The following is an 18478-nucleotide window of genomic DNA, read 5'->3' as shown; positions in this document are numbered from 1 at the left end:
CATTTTCTTTGCGACGAACACACATTGTGCAAATGACACCTTATTGATGAAACATGAAACTATAGATTATGCAGGAATAGCCAACACTTACTCAGTGCTTAACGATATATGGGCATTATGCCATTTTGCTCGCTATCATTTGATTTTTAAAAATCCGGCACCTCCTAGGCTTAATCGAGGACGCCGGCCAAAAAGACCCGCTTATTACTTCCCACCTGCAAGAACTGCACAGGCAGGTAAACGGCATTTGCCGCGACAAATAGAAGCGATGCCAAAGCCAACATTTTCGCACGGATCTGAGCAATAAATCCTGCGGAGTCGACAGGGGTGCCAGCGTTCCCCGCTCCCCCGCTCAGAGGCCGGAGACCCGCGCGCAGGTAAGTACTTTGGCTTATTTGCGGGCCGTGGCCACAGTGTTGTCAAGCCCGAGGAGCGATGCAGGCTCAGTTCCCGGAGCGCCGCGCTCGCCGCCTCCCCTCGCGGCGAACAACAGGTGCCCACGTGGCTCCCCACCCCCCGCGCCCCTCCCGCGGGCCTGCAGCGCCCCCTGGCCCGAGCCGAGCCCCAGGGCCAGCTCTGCAGCCGCGCCGCCCGCCCGCCGTGCGCTCCCCGCCGCGCTCGTCCGGGTGAGCCCAGCCCCAGCCCCGGCCCCGGCCCCAGCCCCAGCCCCAGCCCCAGCCCCAGCCCCAGCCCCAGCCCCAGCCGGCCCCGCACCCCGCACCCCGGACCCCGCCAGCGGCCTCGGGCGGGGGGGTGGGGGCGCCGGGTCCCAGGTGGCGCTCCCGGGGTGGGGACGCGCGGCCCCCTGCGGCCCCGCGTGGACGCCGCGTTGCGGGCTTTGTTCGGCTTTGTTGGCGCCGCACCTGAGCGCTCCCCGGGCCGCGGGCGTCCCGGGGCAGAGCGCACCTGGCGCGCACCTCCTCGCGCGGGGCTCCCGGCCGGCGGCCTGGGCACGGGCCGTGCGGAGGGCGCAGGGGTCCGCGGCGCCGAGCACAGGTAAGGGGCAGGGCTCGGTGCTGTGGGTGGAGGACGGAGCCAGGTACTAACCCCGACCTGCCTGGGACAGCGATTCTCCTGACCGGGAGGCTGCGGGGGGGGGGGGGGGGGGGACTCAGCTTTCTGATAAATGCTTTGGGGACATGCTCCTCAGGGCGTGTGCTGCCGTTAAGGGGACTCCTGTGCGGTTTTCTCAGCAGTGGAGTCCCCCCCCTCTCCCCCCGCCCCAGCGAAGCCTCTGCAAGAAGAGCCCTAGAAGGGCCGTCCAAAGCCACTTGCCCCTGGGCATGGGGAGGCTGGGGGATCTGTACTCCTGGTGATTCCGCATCACGGGGGATCCCCCACCCCCACCCCTTCCTGCATTCCTCCTCCTTGGGGCCTGGGCGCTTGGCCACCTGCTGGGAGAGTACACGGAGGGCCTCAGAATTGCACCTTTGAAACTTGCCAGGTGGCATTGATTTAAAAAACTAATGGGTACCCAGGCAGAAAAGGGAGGAGGCACCTTCCTGCCCCTGTGGAATCTGTGGCTCTCCAGCCAAGAGGGGCCTTTAAGTGGGGACACCTGCAGTGTGTTTGGTGTCTTGGAACTGAATAATCAGAACCTGTATGACTTTCAAATTTTGAGGTTCTCTAATTAAACAATCCTCCCCCCCCCCCACCTTTAAATGTTTTATAATTTCAGATGTAAAAATTCAAAGTCTGTCTGGCTTCCGTTGTGGCATTATAGTAAGAAATGTGCATTTGTTGAGGAAAGAGTCAGAAAAGAGTAGGAACAAGTCAGAAAAGTCAGAGAGGTACCACTGCAGTTGGCAAAGGCCATGTGAGTGAATTTGTTTAGTGCTGTTGGCTTTCAGCAGCCAGCCTACAGCCATTCTCTTCTTGTTGCTGATGGAGGCACAAGGCTCCATGGGCTGTTCTTCACCTAGGATATGGTCCTTAACTCTTCTTTTGTAGAAATCCAACCCAGAACTGTCTCTTGATGGTGTAAGAATTTTCCAGACAAGGTCCCCAGACAAATCCTAGGGAAGAGACAAGGGAATTCCTTCATCACACCTGTTTGAAAACCATCAGTGACCTATTTTTCTTTAAATCTAGTTTTTGGCCTACCATCCAAAGCTTGGAGTAACTGCCCCCTTCCCCCCAGAGGCTCTGGTCCCCTTCGAAGTGAATCATAGATGCCCATATTCTTACAGATGAGGAAACAGACCTCGAGAGGGCAAAAGACACCCCAGGAACCCAGACTCCTAGGTTTTTAATGAGCTGTATAAATGGCACAGTCATTAATTGGCAAATGATGACATTTGGGATAACCTGGTGTAAATAAAGAGCCTTTGTTACTAGTGCCCCCATCTTGTGTGTATCTTGCAGAGTATTTTCATTGTGCCCCCAATACCTGACAAGGTGCTGGGCACAGGGCAGATGCTTTATAGTTTTTGTTGAGGAAGTGAAATTCTTATATCGTTGGAAGGGTCAGGAACACTGTGAGATGTTTTAGAGCAGTTGTCCTCAAACGTTTGTGCTTCTGCACTACACAGATTCAGTTTAAGAAGAATTTTCATCAGGAGGAATGCAACAAAATTTTAAATTTTCATCCCAACTTTTAATTTTATCCTACAAGGAATTTATTTTTCCAAATAAAATAAACCCCTCCCATCATCCGCAAGGCTCATGTAGGTTTCCCGGGGATGCTGCACGAGGGGGAGGGAGGCCTTTCCAGCCCCTGCTGCAGCATCACCCAAGGCCAGCTCCCTGGGACACCTGAATGCACTGGAGGTCCCCTTTCTTTAGTTTACCCTTCATTTTGTAGACAGCTCCAGACCTCTTCCGTCCTTACCCACAGGCTTACCTGTGGCCCTGCCCTCAATGTGATTACTCTTTTGGATCCTTCATTCCCTTTCCTGATCTGAGTCCCTTCTCTTCTACTGGGTTTCCTTACTCTCCATTTAGGAAACTTTGCCCTCACCCAGGACACTTTTGCACTGTGGTCTCATGTGATCCTGGCATCCTTCTTGGGTAAATAGGATGGATGTTGTCACCCCCACTATTGAGGGAAGGAAATTGAAAGACTGAGGTGAAGGAATTTACTGAGAGGCTCATGTCTGGGCTTTCCAATGCCCTATTGCTCTTTGCACTTCTGTTTACTGCATGTTTCTTGCACAGCCAGGCTGCCCATGTCAGAAGACCTGGGCTGGATTCCAGACTTGTGGTTCACCAGCTCTTCAACCTTGGGTCTCAACTTCTATGAGACCATTTTCTTATGTATAAAATTAGGAATGATCATGTCTGCTCTATGGGGTTATAGGTATTAATCTATTAAATGTCATGACCATTCTTTAACATTGTACATGTAGAAAGGGTTTTATATTAAAGATTTTATTTTATTTATTTTTAAAGATTTTATTTATTTATTCATGAGAGACACACAGAGAGAGGCAGAGACACAGGCAGAGGGAGAACCAGGCTCCCTGTGGGGAGCCTGATGCAGGACTGGATCCCAGGACCCGGGGATCATGCCCCGAGCCGAAGGCAGACAGTCAACCGCTGAGCCACTCAAGTGTCCCTAGAAAGTGTTTTACCATTAGGAGGGATGTTCACATCCTGTTTCACTGGATCGTTATACAGCGCGGCCTGAGTTCCAGAGTTTGTGAAACTGAGATTCACCCCAGTTGCTAGATGAATGACCCCGAGACCAGGGAAGCTGTTCCTTTTGCAGTCACCCAGGTAGTCAAAAGCAGAACTAGTCTGGAATTCTGTCTCTGGACTTATAGTCCTATGTGCATTCTCTTATACTCCTGCTTCCCAAAATCCAATGAACTTGGGTCTTAGGGGGTTTTCAAATATCATCAGAGCAAACATCAGAATCCCTCTTGGCTACAAATGTCTCCCAGCAGGTGTGTCGAGAGTAGGGAGCCCTGAGATTCATGCCTGTCTGACCAGGGAATCCGTGCAGCACATCATTCATCCCTTGGTGCTGGCTTCTGGTTTTCCAACTGTTGGATTCTAATAATTTGTGATTCTTTTAGAGGGAGCATGACTTTTCCTGAGCAGCTTTCAATATGCTCCCTCTGCTCTATCAACCTAGAAACATGTGGTCCGAGTCCCTGGGCCTGAACCAAGTGTTTTGCCAAAAGGCCAAGGCAGCTGAGTATTATAGTGAAAGACAGCAGGGGCTTCCTAGCTTGATGCTTTTACCTCCGATTTTAAAGTCTGTCTGTTCAGGTGTTGCCTGTTCTTGTAAAGGGCTCAGATTTCCATCTAACTGATTGAGAGGAGGCTGCCAGAGGCTAATCTAATATTTTGGGGTTGGCATTGCATTTTGTAAGGAGGTGGAGGTGGTTTCCTTTTACACCTCGAACTTATTTCATTTCCAATCATAGAGGAAAAGGCAGGCATTGTCCTGCAAAACTGCCTTCAACTCTTGCCAATCTGGCTCTTCTTTTTCAAAAGTAGCCTTTTTTTTTTTTTTTTTTTTTTTTGCCTTTGTTTCTTCCTGTATTATGGCAAGTGTAATCCCTGTGTTTTGTGGAGCCCTGCAGCCAACCTGACTTACCTTCTGCCCTCAGTGCTGGGGGGTGCTGCGTGGAACCAGAAGAGGGAGGGCAAGGGGGTGAAGAGCTGCTGGGCCCATGTGTGAGGGCCCCAGGAGCCAGGAATAATGTGGGATTAACATGAGTAATATGACAAAAAGGAACAAATGAGGAGTGAGGTGTTTGCAATGGAAAAGGCTTGACAAGGCTTACTTGGGAACTAATGATTGTTTCTGCCCTAGGTTGCAGACCACTCCTGACTACTGTGTACAAGAATGCAAAGAGTTCTGGAAATCTTTTCACATTGTGTGCTGAGTGTGGGAGTTGCTGGCAGATATTAGCTTGTGGAAAACTGCCAAAGGGCAGATTCAGGTGGCAGATTTTTAATTATGCTCCTGTTCCTCTACTTTAATCTCCCAGAATCAGGAAGGGGATGGGTTGAACAGATCACTGGGAGGCCAGAAGGGAAAATGATCCACTGATGAGCTGTGTAACCTGGGGCAAAACAACTTTTCTGTGCCTCAGTTTTTTCATCTGTAATTTGGGGATAACACTCTTACTGGTTGACTGCAAGGATTAATAGCAAAACTATGCAGCAGTATGGACCCTGGTGTTAGACACATGGTATTTTTACTGCTCACTAGATGGTAGTAGCTGTTGGATTTTTACTATGAAATTCATCCTTAAAAAAAAAGTTTTTAGATGCAAGGTTGTGTTTAGCATGTGGAATTAGTATTGCAAGCAGGTTTTGGTATGGGGGTAGACTGAATGTTTTTAGATGATGGGTGGGAACAGACAGCAAAGAGTGCTATTAATACTTCACCAGCACCAAAGTGGCATTCATTTCATTTATCTTGGCATAAAAAAAGAATGCAGTGAGTGTAGTGAGCACAAAGATTCGTCTGGAAGTAGGCGTGCTGGTGTGTAGTTTACCCAGCAAGCACACATCTCACCTACTGTGTGCCAGACAAGCGCAGGCGGCTGGGGCTCCAGCAGAGACCACAATTCAGTCCCTGAGGCTTTTGCCACCTGGCAGGCGAGATAAACATATAAGCAGGCAGTTTCAGGGTGGGCTGTGTGAGATGACGGGCCGTGCTGTGGGCACACGGGAGGGAGGTGGTGCTGAGGTCCCAGAGCCAGCACCATCTGGTCTACACACATATCGGGGGGCATTTGACTTCTTGCATTGATTTGCAGATTGCCAACATAAATTTTGTTTTAATGAGCAGACACTTAGAAGATTCCGAAAAAAAAAAAAATTCACCTAGGCATGCAGAGGCACATAAGAGCAAGACGGAGTTGCTTTGGTTTGTTTCATAGCAGAGGGAGGGGACACCATGTTTCCTGAGTGCCTTACTCTGCATTAGGAACCTTTGATACTTCATGGCAGCCTGGGGAGGCTGCTAGAATCCTGCTTTTATTTAAAAAAAAAAAATCGATTGGCCTCAGAATCCTGCATGTGCCCAGGGTCAGAGCTGTGGCCCTAGAAATCATCCTGAGCCTAAGGACTGGACAGCATTGCACTGTCTCTTGTCCCCAAGCCTTAACCCTGCCAGGAACTTGTCCTTCATCTGTTGTTTGGAGTGAGAGGAAAGGAAAGGTGTTTTGGGGGAAAGGGAAGGTCTGTCTTGCTGGCATGTGCCGGGTGGGAAGGTAACAGGAACTGCGTCAGCCACACCACCTGTATCCTCTCTGTCCATCTTTACCTCTGTGAGAGCTCCTGACTCTCTTGCTTTTCTAATATTCACTCTCCACTGGCCACTTAGATTAGGGGAAGATGTGAGCCTCACGGTCATTTGAGGCACAAAGACTATCAGCTGATTGGGACGTCTGATCTACTTTGTTTCAGAAATGTTTGCAATCCAAGAAGCTGAATAGAGTAGAGTAAGGTCTGACCATCATAGGTCCCCGATGGAGATATTTGCCACCAGAGGCCACCTTAGCAGCATCCGGCCCAGCCTCCTTGTGTTGTAAACAAGGCATCCATGTCATCCCATGAGAAGTGGGGTTCCCGGACTCCGGGTGCAGCCCCTCCCTGGCCTAGTCACCTGCAGGTGTGCCTTTTCTGCCTGGATGGAGTTCTGAGCGGGGGCTCAGGGTCCCAGAGCTGACCTCAGAGCCAGAAGCGGCATGGTCCAAGGCAAGCATGCTGGATTAGGAGCTGGAGACCCAAGGTGTGTGACTGTCAGGGACTGCCCCCAACACATGCACACTGGCACTTGTGTGCCTCTGTGACCCTCCTGTCATCTCTCAGGTGTGTCCAGCTCATTCACTCTGAGCTTCCCCTTCCACACCTTGTCATGACCCTCTCGGTCCCCAGAGCCTGCTTCCTGAGAGAAGGAACGCAGGCCTGAGGGGTCAGTGCTGTCCCTTGAAGCACTGCCCACCGTTTATTCAAATTTCCTGCAGTTCCAAGTACGTCTGGCAGTAGCACCTGATAGGAACACGAGCTGGGTCATTTTAAACTTTCTTGCAAGAGAATCTACATTTCTTGGAGAATTTTGATTTCCAAGGCAGCCCTTGCTCCCAGCCTGCTCAGAACCCTCTCAGTGAGGACTCACGTTCTGTTTTGTTGCTGCAGCTGGGAGACGTGTTCTCAATGCCCCAGCAGAGACAGTGGAGTGTGTCTGACAGCAGGATTCATTTTAGTGCAGGGTATGTTAAAGGCACTTTGGTGAGCTACTGAGGATGAGCAGGAAACTCTTACCCTACATTTTGGATAAGTGACGTCAGCCAGTGGAGATGTGGAAGTTCCAAGACCCAAGATACATCAATGAAAACTTGGCGCCCCAGCCTAGCCAGCCACATTCTTAGATTCAGGAGAGCGCTGTTTACTTAAGAGGTTACAGGGAGGGACACCTGGGTGACTTAGTGGTTGAGCATCTGCCTTCAGCTCAGGTCGTGATCCCGGGGTCCTAGGATTGAGTCCTACTTCCAGGCTCCCCTCAGGGAGACTGTTTCTCCCTCTGCCTGTGTCTCTGCCTCTCTCCGTGTGGCTCTCATGAATAAATAAATCTTAAAAAAAAAAGTTTACAGGGACTTTCTATATATATATCTTTATTTATTTATTTATTTATTTATTTATTTATTTATTTATTTATTTATTTATTTATTTATTTATGATAGTCACACAGAGAGAGAGAGAGGCAGAGACACAGGCAGAGGGAGAAGCAGGCTCCATGCACCGGGAGCCCGACGTGGGATTTGATCCCGGGTCTCCAGGATCGCGCCCTGGGCCAAAGGCAGGCACTAAACCGCTGCACCACCCAGGGATCCCTACAGGGACTTTCTGATTTGGGTACATCAGATAGAAATGAGTTTCTCTGCCCCAGGCTGCCCCCTGAATACTCCACCCTGTGACCCACCACCTCACCCTCCGCTGTGAGGAGGCACCTGGGGGGACCCTGCAGTGTTTCCCTTTCCATGTCTGTGCCTAGGATTTTTCTCTTTGGAATTGTCTCCTGAGTGAGTGTCAGCATTATGTGTTTAACAGAAAGAAACTTCAGTCAGATCTATCTATGGCCTTGCTCTTTCACATCTTTTTTTTTTTTTTTTTAACAGGTTTAATGTGGAGGGTGAGACATTGAATGTATTAGATCCCAATAGGCAAATAATAATAATAATAATAATAATAATAATAATAATTTCTAGAACCTTCAGGTAGTTTCAGATTTTTCCCTGCTAAATTGTATTGGGGAAAAAAAGTCTAAATTTCATTCTTTGTGATCCTTTCAGTTCTTATACTACTTGCTAGTATACTTGCTAATGTGTAAGAGCATCTGAATTGTACATCATATCTTTGTGGTCAAAAAGATAATGAATGATCCATTTCACAGCTAAAATTAGAAGTATATCTCATGTATGTGCTCTTACAGAATCAAAGTTATTATCTATAGTTCTTTTTTTTTTAATAAAATTTTTAAAATTTTTATTTATTTATGATAGTCACAGAGAGAGAGAGAGGGAGGCAGAGACACAGGCAGAGGGAGAAGCAGGCTCCATGCACCAGGAGCCCAACGTGGGATTCGATCCTGGGTCTCCAGGATCGTGCCCTGGGCCAAAGGCAGGCGCTAAACCGCTGTGCCACCCAGGGATCCCTTGTCTATAGTTCTTATTAAAAGCTCTTACTTTCCACCCCTATCTCCTTCAAAAATTGTTATCAGGCTCCATGGAACTGAATGTTACCTATACTGTAAGCGTTATTAGGCAATAATAATAATAATAAAAAAACCTCTTTTGTTGGCTTCCTTAGCCACACTGCTTTTTATAAATAACTTAGAAAGTGGAGGCTTCATCACCTTGCTAGAACATTTCAGAAAATGAGGACATTGGAAATCAAATCTTCAATCTCTCTAACTCCTCATAAGAAACAGAGGCATTGAGAGGGAGAGACTTAAGGTCATGTGGCTGGTCAGGGCCTGGCTGAGGACTCGACCTTGGGCAGAGCATAGCTTCCTGGAGTCTATGAAGGACCTGCAGGGGTTGGGGGGTGGGGGCGGGGAGCGGTTAGGTGTCTAGGGAAGATGTTAGACTGTCCTTTGAAAGCAAAATCATTGGAGTAAAGTCTCCCATGACTTTTAGGGAGTTTGGGTCTTTTCATGGCTAATATAGTTTTTGTGGCAAGGAGGAGCCTGTAGGGTCATCTTTGTGCCTGGGAAAGGCTGAGTAGCTGTCCTTTTATTTGGGGGTGACTTGGGGTGAACAGAACTAATTGCTGATGCTTTTTTCCTGCCCTGTAGTTGTACCAACATGCCCTCTGTCCCATGGCTGGAAGTTCTCTTCGTTTTCCTGTTTTCTGGAGGTAAGTTTTTTTGGTCAGGGGTAAGGTGTTGTGGCATTTGGTTTGCTTTACATTCTGTTGATTTTAACTTCTAGAGTATTTTAACTTCTCAAATACATCTGCAACTCCCTACTCCATGGCCACCTGCCTAGTGTGAGCCCCATTGTTTCATGATTGGATCACTGCAGTAGTCTCCTGATTGATCTCCCTACCTCCATCTGGTTTCACTCCAGCCCATTGTCCACAGAACAGTCCTTTCAAAATGCAAATCTGGGGTGCATCAGGATGGCTCAGTTGATTAGACATCTGACTCTTGATTTTGGCTCCAGTTATCTCAGGGTCATGAGATCAAGCCCCACGTTGGACTCTGCACTCCAGAGTCTGCTGGAGATACTCTCCCTCTACCCCCACCCCCTCTCACTCTCTTTCTCTAAAATAAAAAAATCTTTTAAAAAAACAAAAATGAAAAAACCAAAAGGCAAATCTGATCATACCAGGACCCCTCTCCACTCCTACTAGCCCTTGCCTAAATTTTTTTTTTTTTTTTTTTTTTTTTTTTTTTTTTTTTTTTTTTAGTTTATTTGAGAGTCACAGAGAGAGAGAGCAGGAGCGGGGAGGCTCAGAGGGAAAAGAGAAGCAGGCTTGCTGCTGATCAGGGAGCCTGATGTGGGCTTGATCCCAAGACTCCAGGATCATGACCTGAGCTGAAGGCAGATGCTTAACCGACTGAGCCACCCAGGCTCCCCTTGCTTAAAATTTTTAAATGGTATCTACTGCTCTTAAGAGACCTTGCTTGATCTGACCCCATACCACCTCTAGTGCCCTCTGGTACCCTCTCCCTCTGCACCACAGCCCACATTCCTCCTAATCCTGCCCAGCTGCCATGCTCCCTTCCTGCCTAGGGGTTTTCAGTAGGTGACCCCACTGCCTGGATCACCCCCTCACCCAACACTGCCACCTGGTAAACTACTTCAGCACCCAGTACAGCTCCTCCAGGTTCCCCAGGTCAGGTCAGTTCCCTTAATACCTATAGCCCCGAGCACCTCTGCTATGTAACACTTAACACAGATAGGAGTTTACTTCTGTGTGAATTTTTAAAAACTTAGTATCCATCTTCTGTACCAGATATAAGCTCCATGAGAAAGAGATTTTGCATATTGTTTATGTGCTGCTATATAATCTTGGCACCTAGCATTGGGCCTGGTGCATAGAAGTGCTCCAGAAGTGGATTAATGAATGAATAATGGAGCAGATCAACTTTGTCTTTACTCCCCTCCCAAGTTCTAGCCTTGTTAAAATGAGGTGGTAGAAAGGAATCAGAATGTCTCACAGGTTGTCCTACAAGTAAGAACAAGTGGACAGCCTGTCTGGCCATCTGAGTCTGGCTCAGGATTCTCTTGTGATCTGTGAGACTCTCTGCTATGTTGAATCTGTCAACACCTGCCTGTTCCCTGGAGTCTGGGGACATGAGAGAGGCTGAGAAGGTGGGTGGTTGTTCAACCCACCCAACCCCCTCTCTAAGCCATGTGGATAGATGGAATAATATAGTAGCTTCTGGGTTAGGGGCCTGGGGCAATGAGATATGTTTGGGGACAGGACCTGAATGAGGTCCTTGAGGCTCAGGCACAGTCCAGGTTCCGCTGTAGTTTATTGCAGAACTTTACCTCCTGTAGCCCTATCCAGTTTACAGAGCACTTGATATGACCATCCCTGGGCTGTACAGATGAGGTGGGGGTGGCCCAGTGATGCCTGTGACTTGCTCAGAGTCACACAGCTATTGGTAGCAGAGCTGGGACAAACACCTGCCTCGACTTCTCAGCTGGCCTCACCACTCTGGGTTCCTCTGCGGGGAGGAGAAGGTGCAGGAATCATCTGACTAGGCCTCTGCTCTCTTACCGGTAAAGTGAAAGGGTTTGACCAGACTCGTGATTCTCAGTCCTTAGCGCCCACCCCTCCCTGCAGGAGATTAAAGTTCTGGCGCCCAGGTAGATGGCCTCCAGAGGCTGAGCTGCTTTGGTTAGAAGAGGAAGCAAGAGTCACCCAGTCATCAGCCCCCTATTCCAGGGGCAAGCTCTGCAGAGTCCTGAGGTAACTTCACAGGAGAGCAGTGGGGACGTCACCCAAGGCACAAGCAGGGCTCATCTGAAGCCTAGCACCTGCCGTAACAGCTGAGCACACAGCACAGCACACATTAGCTGGGTAACCTCTTCAGTGAGTGGTCTCTGGTCTCAGAGCTCCTCTTCCTTCCTCTCAGGGGGGAGGCTGCTGGCTGGTCTTCAGCTGGGAAATTTGCTGATAAGACTTTTAAAAAGGAACAGTGTTTTTCTGTTCTTTGGATGGTCTTGGAGGTTCCTTGGCTCCTGGAACCTTTGCAGTAATTCGTGGACTTCTTTGGGAAGCCTTAGTGTGCTTGCTTTGCATGGAGAGCTGGGCTAGGCTTTGCAGAGGATGGATGGAAGTGTTCCTGCCCTTGGGCACTTCTAGAGCACCTGGGCCTATACAGGAGGGGGCCCGAGGGGGCTGGTGGGTGGCTCAAGTCAGCAAGATCTTACTGCTTTCTGAGTGCAATGAAGCAGCGCTTCTGTTTTCTGGAAGACCAATTTGCTGAATTATTGAGTGAATTTTCTGGTTTTGAAGTGTTGCCCAGCCTCTGTCCCAACATCTGCCATTTTTAAATGCAAATGGGATAATTTTTTTCTCCCTGCAATTCAGTCTACTGTCTTTATGTGTAGTTTGTCTTGTTTCTGCCTCTGGTGGCAAAACCGCAGTGGCCAACTCTCCCAGACCTCATGAAAGATATTGGTCTGACAGCTCTTGTCTGTGGGGCTAATTACTGGTTCAGCATTCTGGCCAAGAACCATCCTCTGTGAGTCAAGGTTGAGGCAGGGGCATCAGGTGAGCAAAAACCATCCACTTGAAGGTGAGGTGGGGAGAACTGGGAACTACTTTAAGTTTGCCCCAGGGAGTGGTGAATGGAGAGGAGCCAGAAAAGATAGGGCTGGGGCCAGCCCTGGGGGTGGCTGATGCAGGGAGGAGTACTGCAAAGCAAGAGGCATCCCCATCCCAGACCTTGGCTTTTTCTTTGGTTTCTCCCTCCTTATAACTTCCCTGGCAGGCAGTCATAAATCCCCTTGGGCCCAATGGTGCCTGCTTGGTGCAATTCCCCACCGCCAGTCCCCTCTCCCCCTGGCCCTAGCAGTTTCCCATGTTCATATTCCTTCATCTGCCCCTGCCTGGCTTGCTCCCCTGCTCTGCCCCCTTCACTTTATTTCCTCAGTGCTTACCCACCACACATTGGCATTTAGAAAGCAGCTGCACGTGGACTTCTACTACTAGACCTCAACCATGTGTACTTGGCTTTTCAAAATAGCCCTCAAGGTGACACTCTCATGGCCTTCAGGACTTCCATCATGATTGGCTCATCTTCAGCAATCCTGGGGCTTCCTTGGCATGTCACCCCAGCTCCCAGACTTTATTTTTTAAATATACCATCATTATAATTTTACTGGACATCAGTCATATAAAAGAATGAAAGACACGTTCATGAACTTCCTACCCCAAAACTTCTTAGCCTTGTTCATATTAATTGCACTGAACACATTTATCAACACTTACACGTAGCCCTGTCTCTCTGGATATTTGTTATCTCCAGCATTCCTCCATCACAAGTAACCCTGAGAGGAGAGTCCCAATATACCTTTCCCCTTCTCTATGATTGGTTTTCCTTTGAATCCTTTTCCAGGTATGATACTACAGGGGGCACAGGCTGTAAGCAGCTTGATGACTCTTAATTCGTTCGGCCCGGCTGTTTTCTAAAAGGGTTGCACCAGTTTTCAGTACCACCACTGGGAAAGCTTTTCCTGATTTGATCTTTCCCCAATTACATTTGAATTTAGAAGACGATCATTTAAATTTCACAGTTACAAGGGTATCTCATTGTTTGGGTTCAGATATTTTCTCCTGTGCTTGTCTATGAACTGTATGTTTATATCCAAGGTTAATTTTTATGACAATGTGCTGTCTGCCAGAGGGGCACCCGATTATTATGCCTAGCCAGGGGCAAAACTCATCAGAATCACAGGCTCTCTGTATTCCCCTCTATGTATATTCTGAATTTTTTGCTTCAAAATACCCAACTTTAAATACAAAGGTACCTGATAGAAGTGAAGTAATTGGAGCGTTTTCTTTATGCTATCTATCTGGTAATTTTTGAGGGACAACATCATTAAATTCCTCCACATTCCAGTTTTCTCTTTTACTACCTGTTGGTTCTGGTCACATGATGCGGACTAAGACTTTGTCATGATTGCTTCTGGTGTTTTCTCTCGTAGTACGCCCATCTCATCCTCTTCAGGAAGTCCACGTAAGCAGGGAGACCATTGGGAAGATTTCAGCTGCCAGCAAAAGTAAGGCCATGTGTTATTCAACTGCCTAGACTCCCATGTTCCCCTCTGCATGATGGACCCAAAGGAAACCATGTTATTCCAGAATGTTCTTGCCCCAGTCCTATCTTTCTTTCACACTGTGGCAGAGTCATTTTCCCCAAACAGGCCTGACCCAGGTCTCCATTCTGGGTGAAAACCTTTGGTAAATCCTTGTTCCTAAATTTCTCGGTCTTGCTTGGGAGTCCTCTGCTATGTGACCACCATCCCCCCAACCAGCCTCATCTCCCACCATGTTTCTTCCTCTTCCACCCTTTTCAGCATCTACCCTGTGTGCTCAAGCCACACTAACCTGTTCCCAGAGACCCTGTATGTCCCTTCCTTGTCTCTCTGGTGAAATCTCCCTCAGTCACTGCCTTTTGGGTGGTGCCTTCCACTCTGACTTCCACTCTCCATCAGGTGAGGTGATGGTTGTGGATTCTGGAGCTGGACAGCCTGGGTTTGCTTCCCAGTTCCATCACTTACTGGTACTTTGGCCTTAGGGAGGTTACTGAATTGCCCTGTGTCCTTTCCTCATCTGTCCACCGGGAATAAAAACCATACATCTATTTAGGAAAGGGGTGGGGAGCTAGGGAGCTGATAGCTTAAGGGTATAGGGTTTCTTTTTGAGGTGATAGACAATGCTCTAAATCCTGTGTCAAGGATGGAATGTATCTGTAAATGTACTAAAAGTCTCTGAATTATATATTTTATTTTATTATTTTTTAATTGTTTATCTTTTGAGAGAGAATACATGCACAAATTGGGAAGGGGCAGAAGGAGAGGGAGAGAGAAAATCCCAAGCAGGCTCCACACTCAGCATGGAGCCCAGCACGGGGCTCGATTTCACAACCCTGTGATCATGACTGCAGCTGAAATAAAGATGTTTAACCAACTAAGCCACCCAGGTGCCCCCTGTATTATATACTTTAAATAGATGGATTTTATAGTATGTGAATAGTATCTCAATAAACCTGTTAAAAAAATTTTTTTAAATAGCCATTTACTTAGGGTGGTTATAAGAGTTAAATGAGAATATATAAAGTACTAGAGGCAGTGCATGGCATGTTGGGAAGACACCGTCAATGCTCTCCTCACTTGAACTCTGGGGTAATGCCACCTTCTGTACCAGGGTATCTGGCTGTATCCTGGACTCAATTGTGGCCCCCAAGGGCTGGGACCAAGGCTCTTCAGTATCCCTCACTGGTCCAGAAGCCCCTCCTCTCATCTGGCTCAATTGGTATTGTTGAATTAGACTCTTCTAAGTATTACAAAGACTTCCACACAAGCATTGTGTGAATTGTGCTTTTTTTTTGGGGGGGGGGGGTGCAGGGGGCGGGGATCGGGGGAAGCGCACTTCCTGCCACAGACGAGGGCAGCCTCTGGCTGGGGCCTTCTCTTGTGTTAGTTTTGCCCATGCGCCCCAAGGAGCAGCAGCCTGATCCACCCCAAGGTTGTTTCTGCCTCCACGCTGCTTCAGGAGGGAGACCCTCCTGGGACCAGGGGGCAGGGAAGCCGGTTGTCCCCCGCTGCATTCTTCTCTTTCCTAGTGATGCAGTGCTCAGCTGCAGTGGACATCCTGTTTCTGATAGACGGCTCACACAGTGTCGGGAAGGGGAGCTTTGAAAGGTCTAAGCACTTTGCCATCATGGTCTGTGACGCTCTGGACATCAACCCTGAGAGGGTGAGTGCAAGTCTTGTCATCTTTGTATTAAGGCATTGTTGGTTGCAAGTGACAGAAATCCAGTTCTAAGCAGAAGAGGACATTTACGGGGTGCCTGTGCTGCTCGGTGGGTTGGGCATCCAACTCTTGATTTCCACCTGGGTCGTGGTCTCAGGGTCTATAGGATCGAGCCCTGCCTGGGAAACTGGGAATTCTTCCTCTCCCTCTGCCCCTTCCCCGGCTCACACATGACCCCACTCTCTCTCTGTCTCTGAAATAAATAAATAAATAAATAAATAAATAAATAAATAAATAAATAAATATTTTAAAAAAAATAGAAGAGGACAGTCACTGGCTTGTGGAATGGGAAGACCAGGGGATGGGTCTCAGTTCCAAGCCTGTAGGAGCCAAGGACTTATTCCATCTCTTTTTCTCCTCAATTTTGTATTCCTTGATTGGCTTCTTTCCCAAGAAGGCTTTCCTTACATAGCACATTTGCCCTGTACTACCCTGCAAGCTAATGATCCCAGTAAAAAGAAGGTGGATTTCTTTCCCTGCCCAGGTGGTGGAAAGTTCCAGGGAGGGCTCTCACTGGGGAGGGCTCTCACTGGGGAGGCGTAGGTCACATGACAATCCCTTGCAGTCAGAAGGGAAAGGTTATCTGGCCACCTGTGAGTCATGGGCTGAGCCACCTTCTGGGCTCCCCACTAGAAAGACAGGTGTTTGTCGAACTGTCAGAAACAGAAAGCATAGTGACAAAAACTACCTCAGAAGAGGAGAGTCTCAATGTGAAGTGCAGCTCCTACCCTGTACGTTCACTTGAGAGGAACTACCCCTCCCTGAGTGAATCCAGCTAGTTTTTTCATTTCTTATTCTTCCTGGCTCTGGATAGCTGCTCTTACATAGCTGCAGAATGTGCTGGGCATGGCCCTTGCTGCTGAAAGGGGTAGCTTGGGACAAGCCAATAAAAAAATTGGGCAACAAACACAGTTTCTAGACATTGAAACACAAACGGCCTTTAGATATCTGAAAAGATGGCCATCCTCCCTCAGTGTAACAGCAGATTTCCCACCAAAATACCATTTTCACTTCCTGGGTTAGCAAAGTTCCGGTTTGTGACACACCCCGTTGGCAGATGTGTAGAAAAGCAGGTACGCACTGATGGTGGGGGTGTATGTAACCTGGTGCAACCTCTAGGAAGGGACTCGAACAGTATCTGTCGGAATTAGAAAGGCCTGGATGCTGTGACTCAGGAATTCTACCCCAAGGAATCTATTCTGCAGATACTCCGATAGATGCAAAATAACTCACCCACAGAGTTGTTCCTTGCAGTGTTGTTTACCATCGTAAAAGATTCCAGGTTATCCAAACACCCATTCATAGGGAGAGGTGATTTCATTATGGTGCACTCATAAGGGAAACACTGGGCAGCTGGATGAAGTGGATGGGGAAGCTCTCTTAGATGGAAAGGCACCAACCCAGATGAGAATTAAAAAGTAAGGTGCAAGTGGTATGTGTAATGTTTTACTTTTTTATGAAAAAGAAAGGGAGGTAAATAGAATCTTTTTGTACTTGGAGAAGTAAAGAGGTTAAGAGTATGAGCACCTGGGTGGCTCAGTGGTTGAGCATCAGCCTTTGACTCAGGGCGTGATCCCAGGGTCCTGGGACCGAGTCCTGCAACAAGTTCCCTGAAGAGACCCTGCTTCTCCCTCTGCCTATGTCTCTCCCTCTGTCTCTGTGTCTCTCATGAAGAAATAAATAAGATCTTAAAAAAAAAAAGGCTAAGACCAGTGGTTTGCTGTTTATAGGGAGGGTGGGAACTGAATGAACAGTGGGATGCAAATCCAGGGGGGGATTCATCCATTTTATATATTTTTATACTTGATGGATTTTGAACCATGTGAACCTACTCAAAAATCAAAATTTAAGAAGGGCATTTTGGTCTGAAAAAGCCATACTTAAACTTGAATTAAAGCCTGCTTGTGAACAGGTTGCAAAAGGAAGTGGTTTTCAAAGATGACATTCCTGGGTTAATCCCAGAAAAACCTCTAAGATTTAAGAGCAAGAGTGGCTTTAAATGAAAGCCAGTTTTCTCCAGAATGGCAGGTAATTTGGGGAGAGTGAGCACATTGTTTTGGACCACAGGCAGTCTGGAATGGCCATCTGAAGACACCGTAGCAGATTCCATTCCATCTAGGCATGAGCAGCCCAGAAGTTCCAATCATGAAGTCAGCCCATCGCAGGTCCCTAAAGGGCCAGGGCCAAGGACTGCTGAGATCCACCTTCTGCACAGGGTCCTGCTTTTATTTTATTTTTATTTTTTAAGATTTAATTTATTTATTCATGGGAGACGTGGAGAGAGGCAGACATAGGCAGAGGAAGAAGCAGGCTCTTTGGAGGAAGCCTGATGTGTGGTACTTGATCCCAGGACCCCGAGGTCATGCCCTGAGCCAAAGGCAGACATTCAACCGCTGAGCCACCCAAGCATCCCAGGGTCCTGCTTTTAAAAGGAAATGATTCCCCCAGAAAGTTTCATCAGTTATTTGTGGAGGAGGGCCCTTAAAATCAAACGTCTTGTTGATGTTGGCACTGATGTCATGTGTCCTTGAAATGTGTGGCCTAGAGGCCCAGGAAGATGGTAGGTTGAGAGATAAGAGCTGTATGGATTATTGGTGAAATACTTCACAGATAAAGAAACAGGCTCAGAGAGGCTAAGTAACTGCCTGGGGTCACACAGTAATCATAGGGAACAGCAAAGAGTAGAAGAACGGGGGCTCTTGACTTGGAGCTCAGGACTTGTTCCATTAGGTCATTTGTCCCTCCCAGTGGGTAGCCCCTGGGTCAGGATGAGGTGACATTCAGAATTCACACCCTATCACATGGCAAATAGTGGCATTGTGTGTGTGTGTGTGTGTAAGGGGTGGGTGATTACCAAAGGGTAAGAAAACCAACACAAAAAACTTCATGGCTGGCACTATTGCTTTGTGCCAACCATTGTTGGTGTAGTTGTGTCAACCACACGTCCCCAAAGTTCAGGGAATTAAAACTCAGTGTTGCCAGACTACATCTAAAATGTGCCATTATATTCTAG

The 18478-nt window shown here is 48.0% G+C and overlaps 1 protein-coding gene across 1 annotated transcript in view; it reads left to right on the top strand.

Annotated features, from left to right (window-relative positions):
• Positions 1-435: 435 nt before the first annotated feature.
• The window catches only part of VWA2 (von Willebrand factor A domain containing 2), a 45318-nt gene continuing 27275 nt past the window's right edge, over positions 436-18478 (top strand). Inside the window, exons 1-4 of the mRNA XM_072804751.1 lie at positions 436-626; positions 9263-9324; positions 13635-13709; positions 15275-15408. Of these exons, the coding sequence (XP_072660852.1) occupies positions 436-626; positions 9263-9324; positions 13635-13709; positions 15275-15408 (462 nt within the window). The remainder of the gene's footprint in view (positions 627-9262; positions 9325-13634; positions 13710-15274; positions 15409-18478) is intronic.

This window comes from Canis lupus, chromosome 29, assembly GCF_048164855.1.
Source record: "Canis lupus baileyi chromosome 29, mCanLup2.hap1, whole genome shotgun sequence".
In the NCBI taxonomy this organism is placed as follows: Eukaryota; Metazoa; Chordata; class Mammalia; order Carnivora; family Canidae; genus Canis; species Canis lupus.
This window is presented reverse-complemented; position numbering and strand designations above follow the sequence as displayed.